The sequence below is a fragment of the Caretta caretta genome, chromosome 9 (assembly GCF_965140235.1).
Source record: "Caretta caretta isolate rCarCar2 chromosome 9, rCarCar1.hap1, whole genome shotgun sequence".
Lineage (NCBI taxonomy): Eukaryota > Metazoa > Chordata > Testudines > Cheloniidae > Caretta > Caretta caretta.
In genome coordinates this window covers 4,114,653-4,129,215 of record NC_134214.1, presented here as the reverse complement: position 1 = coordinate 4,129,215, position 14,563 = coordinate 4,114,653, and the positions used below count along the sequence as shown (strand labels likewise).

Below are 14,563 nucleotides of genomic sequence, written 5' to 3'. Positions count from 1 at the left end.
TGTTAGTCTCTAAGGTGCTACAAGTACTCCATTTTCTTTTTGTGGATACAGGCTAACACGGCTGCTACTCTGAAAAGTCTTCTGTTTTTCACATAACACCAGAGATTACACATGGGTTTTAACTTTGGGCGATAAAAGTGTGTGTGTGGCCAGAAACTTTTAATCTGGGTATCTACGTTTAGGCTTCTCAAGTTGCATTAGGCTTTAGGCAACAGCGATTCACATTTTTGGCTTTTTGTTTTAAAGCGGTCCTGAGTTCATGTACCTCGTTGCGCTGTTTGGCTTGCAAACATTACACGGGAATATTTAGTTTAGTGTCCATTGGAATTTTTAAAACAATACATGAAAATCCTGGGGGATTTCTACCGTTCAGTTTTCTAAAAGGCTGGTTTTATCAAACTAAATTTAGATCCAGATTTGGCCTGCTGACGACATCTATGTAACCTTGGAACAGACTTCTGTGCGCCTGATCAAGAGAAACAATACTTGTAGGCCCCAACTGGCCACAGCAAATGTGTCCTCAGAACCCTGCGGAAGAGCTCGGTGTAAGCTCTAAAGCTTGTTTCTCTCACCAGCAGAAGTTGGTCCCATGAAGGATATTCCTTTCCCTATCTTGTTCCTCAAAACCCAACATTTTGGGAAGACTGGGTAGCACCCAACTACTGTGCCTGTGGGGGAAGCATTTTAAAATATGGCCAATTACAACTTGTTTTTATCCCTATGAGATAAGTTGAGCAAGTGGGGTGAACTCTTTTAGTATTGACTAGCGTTTCGCCTTTTAAGTCCTTGTTCTCTGTGCTCAGGAGATAACCAGCTGTCAAAAGCAGATGTGCCGTGCCTTCTCACTCAGTTTTGAAAATATCTTGGCTGATCATGGAGCCAGGGCCAAGCCATTTTAACACCCAGTCCAGATCTTCGGGGTCTCGCACACTTTCTGTAACAACCCTTGTTGGCCTGGAGTGCCAGTCTGAACAGAGACTAAACTGGCCAGTTACACAAGTGAGTGTGGTGTTCTCTCTGATTTAATCAATAGACTTTCACATTAGATTGTAATAATTTTTCCTTCCTTTGGTGGGTAATTTTAAGTTGCCCTGTTCTGTGTATCCTTCTGTAAATTCCCTTCGAAGCTAGTCTTCCTGAGTATTGTCCGTGTTTGCATCATGGTTCAGTGTTTAAAACAAAATGTGTTCTTTGTTAAAATGCAGCCTATCTAACTAAACTACCTGTTTCTGATTCAAATATTAGGTGACTGGAAATTCTAGTGCTTAACTGTGACCCATTTTGTACGTGTGTTTGAAGTGGATGGATTCTGGTTTAACCTAAAATAATTGAGCCAAGATGCAATAGATTATAGATGAGTTTGTGAGTCAATTGTAATGCATGGTACTATTATTGACCCTACTCTGCTGTTGTCCTTGTGCCCCTTGGCCATGTATTTTATGGATACATCTACTACCTTTCTGTATGGATAAGACACAGTCAGGCCTGACAGGATGTCTAATAATGACCTCTCAACTTAATAAAATGCTAACTGTCTAAATGACTGATAATCATTTATGGTTACAGTCTATTGAAAAAAACAGTTCAAGAACTTAGGCAATTGTAATCAACGGTTGTAATTTTCCAGTCTATTCTCTCTCTCCCTTGAATTTTGACAGAGTTCAATCAATTCCTCTTCTATTCAAATAACTTTTTTCCATTGAAAACAGTTTCTCCTCCCCCACCCCCCAGTCCAGACATTTCGTCACTAGAAATTGTAGGCCGATATCAAACCATGATTTATGTTGCGGTTCTCTTGGTTGGCATTCGGCCTGCAAACCAGCCCACAAAGCATGATCATTGAAATCCAGCAGTCTGTCTTTATTTTACCCCCATTTTGAGATCTTAGCGTTCAGTTATGGCTAGATCTGTTTGTGGGATTTTTTTGGTTTTGGTTTGCTTTTTAAAGCGAAAAACTGTCTCTACTTCTTGGCTTTTTGAATATCTATTTATTGACATTCTGTTGTCCAGCTGGTAATGTGAGAGCTTTAGAAGCGTCTGGCCAGCATTTCAGTTTCATTACCTTGTCTGAAGTCTGCTGGTGTTGAGGGATATTAGTTGGTCTGCTTTAAAACTGTGGAATCTGATGCTTTGGAAGATTTGGCATCCTGAGTACTTGTGTGAAGTATGTAGGAGTAGCAACGTGACTTATAACTTACGTTCACTTTGGTTTTCTACTATTTCTTTTTAAAATGTAAATGGATTGTTTTGATCTGTGTGTGGCTTAGCGGGAGGAGGTGCAACAGAAAAGATGCAACGCTTTTAAAAACAAGTGGCCTATATTTTCAAAAGTGACTCTGCAGTTTGGGTGTGCCTGTTTTGGGGGAAGGAGGGGTGCCCTGACTGAATCCACCTTTCAAGATGATTTTTCAGAGGCCGAATGCTTAGCTCTTTCTGCCCAAGGAAGCCCCTTTTCAAGGACCAAGAGCCCACTTAAATAATCTATTTTGTGCAACACTTTTTCATTATCAGAGTCTAATGTTTTATTCTTTTAAAGGCTTTCTCTAGTGCCTTACTGTTGTTCTATGGTGATTCCTGAAAATATTTGATATATAAAAATATATGATCTGTATAACAATATAAATGATCTATCTAATTCTGGAGGTAATGTAATCTATACCCTAACATGGGCTACGCTGTCAGGTTTGATAATCCTGGTTTTAGACTAGCTCTGTTATGTGAACCTGAGGCAGGTGGTAGAAGGACAAAAATGAAAAGCATTTCTCCCTTGGGCTGTGCTTGGTTAGATGGCACCCCGCTGCTGTCTGGCTGGCTGAAAAATGTTTGCAGAGTTCAACAGGATAAGTGTTAACCATGGTGCAAAACTCAACTTGAGCTAAAAGGGAAAGTTAACTAAAGCCCCAAAGAACTATGATCTTCTGTGTCAGGTGTCGACTTAGATCCTCTTGGAAAATCGTACCATGGGGTGCTTTCATGAGAATCAAGGTGACTCTCTTAGACCCCAGTTATGCAAACATGCACATATGTTTACTCACATGAGTAGCCCTGTCAAACTGCTCTTGTGCATGAAGTTAGAACCATGCATAAATAGTTGCAGGATCAGGGCCTTCAATTTGTTTGGCTTGGATTAATCAAAAGGCTGTGCAGGAATTTTGAAATGCAAACCAAATGCTATTTTTCCTCCTTCCTTCCTCCTCTTCCACCCCCCAGGCACTTTCAAAGTGGAACAGATGGTTCTAGAGAAAATGATCAAACTTGTATATTTCAAAAAAGCCTTTCATGAATACTGTATAGTAAGTTTACATAGAGAGTATTCTCTTCTGTAAATATATCAATGTAACAGGAGTGCTGTTTGCTCATACACATTTTAAAATACAGATGTGTGCCTACTCACTCAGTGAATCTGCTCCACTATCTCTAAAACCAACACCAACGACTTGAGTGTAGCTGCTGAGAAGTGTGTCAGAATTCTAGTTGGGAATCTTTATCCTACCTGAACAATGGCAGCAAAATAGACTTTCGTTCGATAAGAAGCAGGTAGAGATCCGTGTGTTTATGGGTTTTAGTTTCGGGTATTGGTGTAGTTTCCCAATTGCATTTTGGCAGATTTTTGTAGCTGAACTAGAGGAAGAGCTCTTTATTTTAGTTTGGCCAAATTTTGTTTGCCAGGATAAGCTCCTGGGAAGTCTAGGCACCCCCTACCAAGTATATGTACTAATAAGTGAGCATGTGCAATCCAGGTAATGTTGTTCATATGGCTATGACACACTATCTCAAAATAGCATCCTGTAACCCCCATATTCATCATTCCTATATGATTATGATATTTCATACAAAGCATGCCATGAAAGAGGATGATCTGCTGAAACCCATTGTCCTGTCCAAATATGTATATCATTAGTGTGCATGAAGTTATGAGATTTTGCTCCTATGGTTGTTACTGGAATAAGTGGTAAGCTTGGGAGTCTCCACTGCTAGGTGATAAACCACTCATAGGAGGGTGTTAAACGGCCATTAATCAATAGGGGAGTTGTAATCAAGGGGTTTACAATTCGATGACAATTGGGCAAGCACCACAGGATGGGGACTGCTTAACTCTTAGGACTCAGTTACACAAAATCACACTGGGGGGTGTTGCTCAAACTTATGACTCAGTAAAGCCCACCAGGACACGTCTGGGCAAGTGTTGTCCAGGCACCTGGACTGAGGTTATAAAATAAGGGACAGTGGCATCATGCCTTGGCCTTTCTCTTCCCCCACCTACACTGAAAGCGACAAGAACACTGAGAAGACAAAGATCTCAACTGAGGAGACTGGTCTGGGCTTAAGGAAGAAGCCTGTGTATTAAGAACTGTAACATCCTGTGGGGTGAGAAAATTGCTTGATCCAAATACTGCCTAGTGTAATAAGGTTTAAGATTTAGACATTGTGCTTACTTTTTATTTTCGTTGGGAGCTATTTCTGACCTTTTTGTGCCTACCACTTTATAATCACTTAAAATCGATTGTTCTATAGTTAATAAACCTGTTTTATATATTACCTAAAACAGGGCGTTTTGGTTGAAGTGCTTGGGAAATCTGCTCAGGTTACAAAGGCTAGTGTGTGTGTCCCCTCTGCACATGGAGGGAGGGGCGGACTAGGTAATGAACTTACACTGATCACGCTTCTGACCAGGGCAGGACGGTAGTACAGCTTTGGGGTGCAAGGCTGTGGAGCTGGGGGGAATTGGCTGGTTCCTTTCTCTGTGTGATTCATGAGTGGCTCTGGGAGCATTCATGCAATCTAGCAGGGTGTAGGGCTTCACATGCAGTTGTGCTGAGTGATCACAGCGCCTGGAGGGGTTTGCTGCTTGTCACAAGCAAGGCATTGTGAGACAACCCAGGCTGGAGAATTAAGGGGGAACAGCAGTACCTCAGTTCCAGGTTGTACCCCGGGGATTGCATCATAATGGCATGGCCTCAGCTTAAGGCAAAAATTTTTTTCCCCGTTTTTGAACTTTTTTTTAATATAACAGTTGCTGTTTGTATTACTGAGATTAGAGCCCTGGGCGCTGTATATGCAGAGTAAGAGACCATCCCTACTCCCAAGAGATTATCATCTAAACAGAAAGAGATTACTGTGCCCATTTTACACATGGAGAACCGAGGCACAGAGAGGCTAAGTGACTTGCCCAGTGTCACACAAGAAGTCTGTGGTGGAGCACAAACTTGAACCCAGGTCTCTAGAGTCCTAACCACTGGCCATCCTCCTCCTAGCTAGAGGTGATGGAAGTGATGTATGTTACACTGAAGGAGCATAATCCACTTTCATAGTAGTTCTATATCCTTTTCAAAGTCTTAGTCTGAGTCAAATTGAAACCTTCTGTCCAGTTAGATATTGGTGGAAACGGAGGCCAGTGACAAAGCCAAGCGGTGTAAGGTTATTCCGTCTTGTCATCTCAGTTACACGCTCAATGTCAGTTTGAACCGTGGTTCCAGTATAGAGCTGTGGGTGGGGTCTCTTGCCCGGATGCATTTCTTAGTACTTGCGCAAGTGATAAATATGCTATTTATAATATTGTATTAGTTTTGTCCTCTGACAAACTGGTAAAGCTGCCTGTCTCTCAGTCAGCAGGAGCGTCATTAATGTTGATAGAAGAGCATCTTCAGTAAACCAGAGTACTTTAAACCCCGTTATCTCCCCGATCCCCCAAAAACTAATCCCAATCGTAGGACACTTCAGGAATGTGTGAATTTAAATCTTGCTTGAAGCTGTCACATCTGGGAGCCCTGGCATCTGGATAGTTATAACTAGCCTTAGAAACCATTTAAATATCAGCTGAATAAAGGTCTGTTATTGAAGAGGAATTTGAAATTCCACAGTACATTCCTTCTTCAGAGTGAAAACACCAGTGCCAATTTGCTTGCCACTAGTCCCTGGAATTACTAGCCCTGGTGCTTTATCTTCACTGTGGCTCAGGACTCAGTTAGTATGGCTAAAATGAAGTGTGTTGCCTGGAGTCTCTTGGCCAGTAATACTAGTTGTGGTGGTTTCAGTAAAATACTGATCTGAGCACTGATCTGTACTGAGACAAAACGTCTGAGAAGCTAGGTTGTCTTATGGCCAATAGTGTGGGTAGAGGTTAGTATTCTGCCTGGTCTCTGGAGTTTCCTGTCGTGTTCTCAGTCTGGCCCATTTCTGCAATTAGATTGGGCACCAAGGACGACACCTTTTGGAAGGTTTTCCTGGTGGCCAGGCAATGTTTCAACCACATAGTGTTTCTTGGTCTATCGGTGAAAGGCATGATGTCTCTGTGTCAAGGAGCTCTTTCAGGTCTGCATTTCCTGTGGATTCCACTGTACTTGGGGAGTAGCTCTGCGTAAAATTCTACTGGTAAAGCAATATAGGGGCAGAAATTATTTCCAATGTACTGCCCGCCCACCGTATCCCCGTGTGCTGTTGCTGTCAGATGTAAAGAGATCCATTGTACTTCCCTAAGAAGTGGCGGTGTTCTTAAGTTACAGAATAGCTTTTTGGCAGTGGTGATACAGGCACTGACAAAGACTAAGGTGAAAATGGTCAACTCTTCGCAGTGGAATTGTGAATGCTTTGATAAATGGATGGAAGAGAAGCAATAACTGGTCTAACAGCTGGAGCTGGACTGCAGACACGTTTTGTCATGGACATTCTCCTGAAAAGTTTTGTTCTCTTGTGTGATTTCACACAAGCCTCAATATCTGACCTCTGTTCAAGCTGGCTGATATTCAACTATTGGAAGTGTTTGCACATTGAATCTAAAAGCTGTCTTCGTTCTAAAAATATGCTGATAGTTACTTAAGGCACCTCAAAAACTGCCTCGCATTTTTTGTTTTGTTACACTTCTTATTTTGGAAGTTTCTAAGAGGTTTACAAATCTTTCCCATGTAAATATCCGAGACAATGCAATAGTATTTCAACAGTGGGCTTTCATTTAGTGAGCTGTTTTGTTAATACCTCTCTATTTAACAGGATGTTACCATGTTAGAATGAGCATCTTTACCCTCTGCTGACGTATTGGAAAACTGCCTCATTTGTACTGGGGTGGTGGGAGGGAGGAAGCATTCTTGCACATAAATTAAGTTACCCTAATCAGTGCACCTAGTGTTTTGAATGCCCCCTAGTGGTGGTTCTTTATTATGCATCTGATGAAGTGGGTTATAGTCCGTGAAAGTTTATGCCCAGATAAATTTGTTAGTCTCTAAGGGGCCACAAGGACTCCTCGTTTTATTATAGTTCTACTTAGTAAAGGAAATGTCTTTTGGACCATGCTGCCAAGAATCTCTAATCAAAAGTTTGGGTGTTTGTGTTTTGAAGATGGGGAAAGATTACATGTCATGATTTAATAATGACACATTTTAAAAAATTGTTTTTAAAATGCAGTAATACCTTCATTTAAAATTTATCTAACAGTGTTGCTAGCCCAAACATAACAGCATTGTCTAAGTGCAGGAACAGGAAATACACTGTGCCTAAGTGAAGTGCAAAATAAGTAGACTAGGTGGTGAAATATGAATTACATTTCTCAAAATCTTTTTAGTTCAGAAAATCTACTCTGAAGTGTTAATAGTCGGTCAGGAATTTAAAAAGGGGGGAGGGACCTAGCAACAATTTGAACCTGAGCCTTTTTGAAAACACAGGTGCTAAAAATGTGATGCCTCAAACTTGACAAGTTATTCTTTGAACTTTTTAATCACTTTCTTTCCTCTTTCTACATGAACAACATTCTCACTCCTGTTAGTGAGAAACTCGCATATGGATCAATGGCAAAACTGGGCCCTGATCCTGGAAAACTTTGAGCATGTGCTTTGCTTTTCACACAAGGCGTTGCATCATCTCATCTCCACGTGTGCATGATTTCAACTTTTTTCCCTGGGTCAGGGCCTTAAAGATTGTATCTAAATTCTAATGCAAAAACTTAAAAATAAATAAATAGCCTTGACTCTTAAAAATATACTTTGCATCTTTTTCTATTAAGGGCCGGCTTTCAAGCATGCACAAATTACCTCTCTTTCTTTGTTCTCTTGAGCGCACAATGTCTGTAACTCCTTCCTGGCGAAGGAGGCGTTTTATTACCGGCTGAGCTAATGCTCAGTTGAATTCCGTGTAGTCCTTCTCCCGGCTGGCTGCCCCTCTGATTGTTCTGTTGTCAGAAGGCGTGTGCCTCTGAAAGACTTATCTGATCCTTACCAAAGGGCTCACGAGTGTCTCAGATACTGACCCCTGAATGCAAACAACTTTTCAAGCCTTTCGCCTGGGGCATGGCCTCCAGCTGGGATACCTTAGAGGTTTAGTGCAGTCGGGGGTATGCCAATGCCTTTTCTTTCCATGTCACCTGGACTGGGCAGCACCTGTCCAGGGGGAGCAGGAAGGGTTGGAGGATTTGTAGGAGTCAGAGGGAAAGAAAGGGAGTCAAACAGCTGCTCGTGTCAGCGCTAGGATAAGTGTAAGGAGATTAATAGTTATTTAAAGAGCAGATGGGGACGTGGCATTCAGCTATGGAATGTGAATATATAAATGTAATGGAATGGATAGTCCACTGTTAACATTTAGACAGATGGCTGCTGGATTGAATGGAATGACGAGGATCCGTTGATTCCCTGAAGGAGTTCTTAAACTTTAATGGGATATTTATCTCTTTAATTGACATCTTGCCAGCTTCTTCAGCATCTGCACTCCATCCGGTAGAGTTGTTCTCTCTGTTATGGGTGCTTCTCTTCCTCATTACCTGCTAGGCAGCCTGGAATTATTATGAATAGTTTGACTAAAAGGCTAGTTTCTCTCCCCCCGCCGCCCCCTTTCCATTTGATGAGCTGCTCCAGCAAACACTTTTCATAAGCACGTTCCTTTTGTCTCTCCTGCTCATTAGGAAGTGCGTCAGATGCTAATCTCTAGGAGACGTGAAGGGAAGGAGTGTACTTTTTCAAGCTCTAGGAGCCTTTACGGTTTCTTTGAAAAACACATATCAAAGTTAGACTAAATGGGGCTGGGTTTTCAGGAGAGTCTAAAGGAGGTAGGAGTCCAACTCCCATTGAAATTTAAGAACAGTTAGGTGCCTGGAAAGAATCTGGACTGGATTGCTATCTACTTACTACCAATGCAGTACTTGACCCTTACATAGTGCTGCATGTGTTCAAAATTCAACACAAACGTGGACATAGACTGAATCTCCCAATCACCCTGGAAGGTAGGTGCTGTAAACTTTATTCCCATTTTACAGATGGGAAAACTGAGGCAGTGAGAATACACGGCTAGCCCAAGGCTATACAGGAGGTCCTTGGTTCACCCAGGATTACTACTTAGAACCTAATTATTCTTAGTAGTAGAGTAGTGCCTGGAGGCCCAACCACAAGGGAGGCCCTGTTATGCTAGGCAGCATTCTACATCTAGTGAAGGATGCTAGACCACGATGGCTCCCAACCCTGTATGTTCGGTTCTCCAGACCATGCTTTACCAACCCCTTCTCCTCCATACCTCAACCTGCTAATAACCTTTGAGAGCCTAAAAGAATATGTCGGCCTTACATAAGGGTCCTCAAAGTAACCAAGGCTGTTGACCCAAGCTTGGGAGTGTAACTGAAACACACTGTAACATGCCATCATAGTCAGTCTGCCTTTCAGATGAATCTGCTGAGTGCCACTTGGTGTCTTTTTGTTTTCATTACCATATTTTGCTCTTGGGGGATGGCTGAGTGCCCGAGAGGTGAGGGATTCTGTCTAGCAGAATACGCTTGAAACAGAACCAAAGCCTTGCAAATGTTGGATGCTTCAGCCTAGCAAATGAGTTGTGATATGTTTTTCTGTATGGTTGTAATGTCCAGGGACATCACCCTGCAAACTCTGGCAAAGAGCTTAGAACCAGTGGAGAATAGACTTCCCCCGTGAATCCATCCCAGATCTCCTTGCAGCCCGCTGCATACCGGGATGGGAGTGTAGAGAGTGCTGTGTGGATACCCATCACCAATGAACTAATTATGGACCTCGCTATCTAAAATCAGTGCTTTGACTTAAGGGGCTTCGCGACTTGGTGCATAATTCATGGTTGTCCTGGAACTGCTGTTTGGTAAGGCCGTAGCTATCCCTAAGTGGAAGAGGGTGGGGAGCGATTAGCCTAAATGCAATGCAGGAGAGGTAGGTTTGGAAAGAGAACCCTGCCTCTTGTTCCCTTTGCCATGGGGGGAGAGAGAGGAGTGCACTGAGGGAAAACAAGGCACGTGAGCTTGTGACGGAAAAATTGCTTCTGACCCCTGCCTCCCCCACTGCCGCCTCCTGACTGACTGATCGCAGAACTGCGCAGACTTTCACTGTCCCCTCGCAACGTTGTGATCACCGGGGAGCTTTGGATAGGCAGGAAAAGGCCCTCTGATTGTGCCACACACAGAACCTCTGGGGGGCTCCCCACGTTTCGTTAGACACAAACGTAAAGTTAAGCGTCGTCTTGTCACCTCTCACTGCCGTAGCTGTTCTCCTCCCACACCACTGCCTCCAGCCTCCCTGCTTGTCCTTCCTGGCCAGACCAGGTCTGATTTCCAACTGGAAGCTCTTCAGGGCAGGAACTTGCCAGTTTTGTCTGCCTGTTTAAATATCAGGTGCTATACAAATACAGCTGCTCGCACCTTCCTGTGCACTGCTGTTCCTTGGAATGAACGGAAACTCGTATCCAGCAAGTCAAGGGCTAATGCTCAGCGAGACATCTGCAGTAACTCCTTTCTGCCCTTCCCTATCTGGTCAGTGGGCGATGTCTGTGACTAGCCATGGTGGGAATGAGACACACAATGCAAACGTCTCAAGGGCCACAGCCCATTCACGTTGAGTAGCTCCTTAATTGGTGGTGCCCCATTGATTTCAATGGGATTACTCACTGAGTGAATGAATAAGGGTGGCCACTAAATTAGGGAGTGAAATGTTCTGGGGTCAGAGTGCAGGATTATTGGGAGTCAGGAGAGCCATAGTCTCCTGTTTCTAAGTGTATTCTAATGCTGTTAATATTCTCTCTCTGCAGCCACAGTACACAAACCTGGGGCTCCTAAATAGCATGGACCAGCAGATTCAAAATGGCGCCTCGTCCACCAGCCCCTACAACACGGAGCATGCTCAGAACAGCGTCACGGCACCCTCGCCCTACGCCCAACCCAGCTCCACTTTCGATGCCCTCTCGCCCTCCCCTGCCATCCCCTCGAACACAGACTACCCGGGACCCCACAGCTTTGACGTGTCATTTCAACAGTCCAGCACGGCCAAGTCAGCAACGTGGACGGTAAGGCTGCAGAAAGGGAGGACCTCCTTGACTTGGGCCTAGAAGCCACTGGACGGGCTAGTAAAGAGCGATAGGACTGCAATAAGGAGACAGCTGGGGGGAGGGGAGGGGAAAATGAATCTGGGCCATGTCCATTAGGGATAAAAATCCCAGAGATTCCCTGAAAACCGAAGGGGTATGAAGTGCACCCAAGGTGCATAAAATGTGCTGCCTGTCTCCAGTTCAAAGAATAAGGGGCTTGGGCACTGAACACGGGTTGACACTCAGAATAGCGATCCAGTCCCGCAGATTGAAAACAAGGATTTTAGCCCAGGCAGAAGAAGGGGTTTAGCTCTCCACTCAGCTTCCTCGCTCAGTATGTTACAATCAGATTGAGTGCGCTAAGCGTGGTGTTGAATGAACAGTGATGCCATGAGTGCCGATTGGCAAACTATACTCTCCTTTCTGACTCTGGGTGTGACTCTTTCTTTTTTTCTTATCCTACGCTCATCTTCCAGGCAGGGATTGATCTCCAGCGTTGCCAACTCTCATTATTTCTGATGCGTGCGGTGGTGGGTTTTTTTAAAACTCCAGCTCTTGAAATCATGTGATTATGCAAGATTCTCTCTCTCTCTCGCCCCTCCTTCCCCCCCCCCAGGGTTTAAAAACTTGCATATCTTTTAAGCTAATCTCATGAATATTGGGGACCTAACTCATGATTTTTGAATTCTTGGGATTGGCAGTACTGGATCGCTAGGGAAGTTCTGTGCCTGCAAAGAATCATATCTTTGTATTTAAATGCTTTTATGCAAGAGAGGCCGTTTGACCATTTGGAGAGGAGACCTTTCCTTTCTGTGTCCAATTATATTTGAATTTGTAATTTAAGCTTTGAATTCTATATTACCCTTCTGGAAGAAAATGAATCTTTCATATATTCACATATTTAGATGTGTTCTTTCAGGCTAATGATTTTAAACCTAGGCATCCAAGTTTAAAAGGTTCGCTGTTTTCTCTCTTTCACCTTAAACATTTTTTGTGGTTTGGTTTTTAATGCTTGTCAGAATCACTTTATATATACACTCCCTGCTAACTGGGTAAATGTTTAAGATTCAGTTTTTTGGTCTTATAAAATAACCTTTAAATCTAAGACCATTAAAAATATACGTTGGGTTTTTTTAATTCTAACAGGATTTAATTTTTAAATCAAGTTAGATGTTCTCCCACAGTGCTTGCAACTAAAACAGTGTCCAGCATTCTGCTGTTGCAAGAGAGTTTAAAAAATTACATTGACCAGTTTATTTTTGTTGTCCAAATAAAGAGAAATTGAGATGGTGTGGGGACAGGGAGAGGGTGGAAATCAACATATAATGAACAGGAAATTATTGCATATCTTGAACATTTTCTGTTTGCCAACATCACTTCAGAGTGTCTAGTCGTCTTAAGGAAACCGAATTTATTTTGAAAGACAAACATAATCGTGTTCTTTCAAAAGCCAAATTGTTGTTGTTTGCCTACAATTAAAGGGAGGCCGTAAAGAAAACCATAGATCCCCTCCTTACCTGTTAGTAATCCTGCCTTAGACGGTTGTAATTCAAATAAATATGAAAATCTGGATTTCTCTTTATCCTGTGTAATTTTATTTTTTCAACTTAAGGAAATTGTGTTGATCAGTTTTACTTTCCATTTCTCCAGCACAATGTTCCTGTTGCATTTTCGGTTGTGTTCACCGTTTGGGGTGAGGCTAGATAGATATATGTTGGGTTTTTTTTAAAGACATTTTTCACTACGTATGGTACAGGGTTTTGTAAGACGAAAAATTTGCCACCAAAACATTTGACGCTCTCCCATTAGTTGTCTCTGGAAAGCGCTTTCATGCGATGGGTATGCAATGCATTTAGTGCCCCGAATGCAGCAAAGCACGTGAGTTGTCCCGTGGATATCAAGGGAGCTACTCGTGAGCTCAAAGTCAAGCATATGCTTTCAGTCCTTTGCTAGATCTCATGCCCTGTATCTGTATATCTAAATAGGGTAGATATGCTGGGGTTCAGTTCTGGTGCAGGGGGGCATGCAGGGGAAGTCTGAATTACATGCTGGTGAAAAGCAAACAGGCCTGTAGACCAAATTCCTTTCTCCACAGAACAGCATGGGGAGATATGACACTAGCTTGCCCCACCAGTACACTTCAGTGCTGCCCTGGAGGGGGCCGTGAGAGAGATGAAAAGGTAACTTGGGTCTGGTTTACACCTAAACATTAGATCACCCTAGCAACATCACTCAGGGCTGTGAAAACCTGCTCACTGTGCAATGTAGCTTGGTCGACCTGAGCGCCAGTGTAGACACGACTAGGTTGATGTAAGGATCCTTCCATCGACCCAGCTGCCGCCTCTAGGAGGGGTGGATTAATTCAATCAATGGGAAAAACCTTCCGTCAGTGTAGGTAGCATCTGCACTCCAGCAACAAAGCTGTAGCCCATAGCGTAGCCTCTTTGTACATACGGGTACCCCAGCTGCAGCACCGTAGCTGTGCAGGCTGGCTGTCGTGTAGACATGCCCACAGTTTTCATGGCCCACTCAGCTTTGGCCTTTCTGCAAGGTAATGCTGATGAAATTAGTGCTAGTTGGTGGTGAGGTTTGTTTTTTTTCTTTTTTTCTTTGCAATGTCCACTGGGGACTGGTCTAAAACCAATACAGCTCTGAAGCCCTTGAGCAGTTATTTCCATCTTTAGAGCTCTGCCCTGTTGCTAATTAATCCACCAACTCGTTTCACATGGGCCTTGAATGGGTGGTAATATGCATCTGGCTGCTTTACTGCTGGGGTAGGCGGGAGAGGATTGAAAGCTGTCTTCCTTGCTACTGCTTTAAGAAATAAGAATACACTCAAACATTGAGGAGAGAGGGTGGAGGATTACCCCATCCTCTTGACAAATGCAGCTGGTATTAAGGTCTTGTTGGACTCTTTGTTGAGTAACTCATTCCCCCCCCCCCCCCCGAGATGTGATTTCATGTGCTTTGATTAATGCTTGTCCTCTCCTTTCTCTCTAATGACAGCTTAGGAATTTACCTGACTGGAAAAGTTTTTTACGGTACAATGACCTATTAAAAGCTTAATTACAAGAAGGCCCCACCCTTAAGAACCCCAGAGTTTAAAGCACTGTTTCTGGCTTTCTCTTGCAGTTCCCAGGGGCAACAGCATTAAGAAAGGAAGCCAGGTTACTGTATCACGCTCTTTCCCCTGCTTGGGAGTGGCTTAGCAGGGCTGACCCACCTTGCCCTATTGGGAACCAGAGTGTCTGTTGCCAGTGGATCTTCTTGT

The 14,563-nt window shown here is 43.3% G+C and overlaps 1 protein-coding gene across 7 annotated transcripts in view; it reads left to right on the top strand.

The window, feature by feature from the left end:
• TP63 (tumor protein p63) overlaps nucleotides 1–14,563 on the top strand; it is a 106,707-nt gene that overhangs the window by 32,065 nt on the left and 60,079 nt on the right. For all 7 annotated transcript variants that reach the window (XM_075132042.1, XM_075132041.1, XM_075132038.1 and 4 more), the window contains one exon: nucleotides 11,017–11,271. In XM_075132042.1, the coding sequence (XP_074988143.1) occupies nucleotides 11,017–11,271 (255 nt within the window). The remainder of the gene's footprint in view (nucleotides 1–11,016; nucleotides 11,272–14,563) is intronic.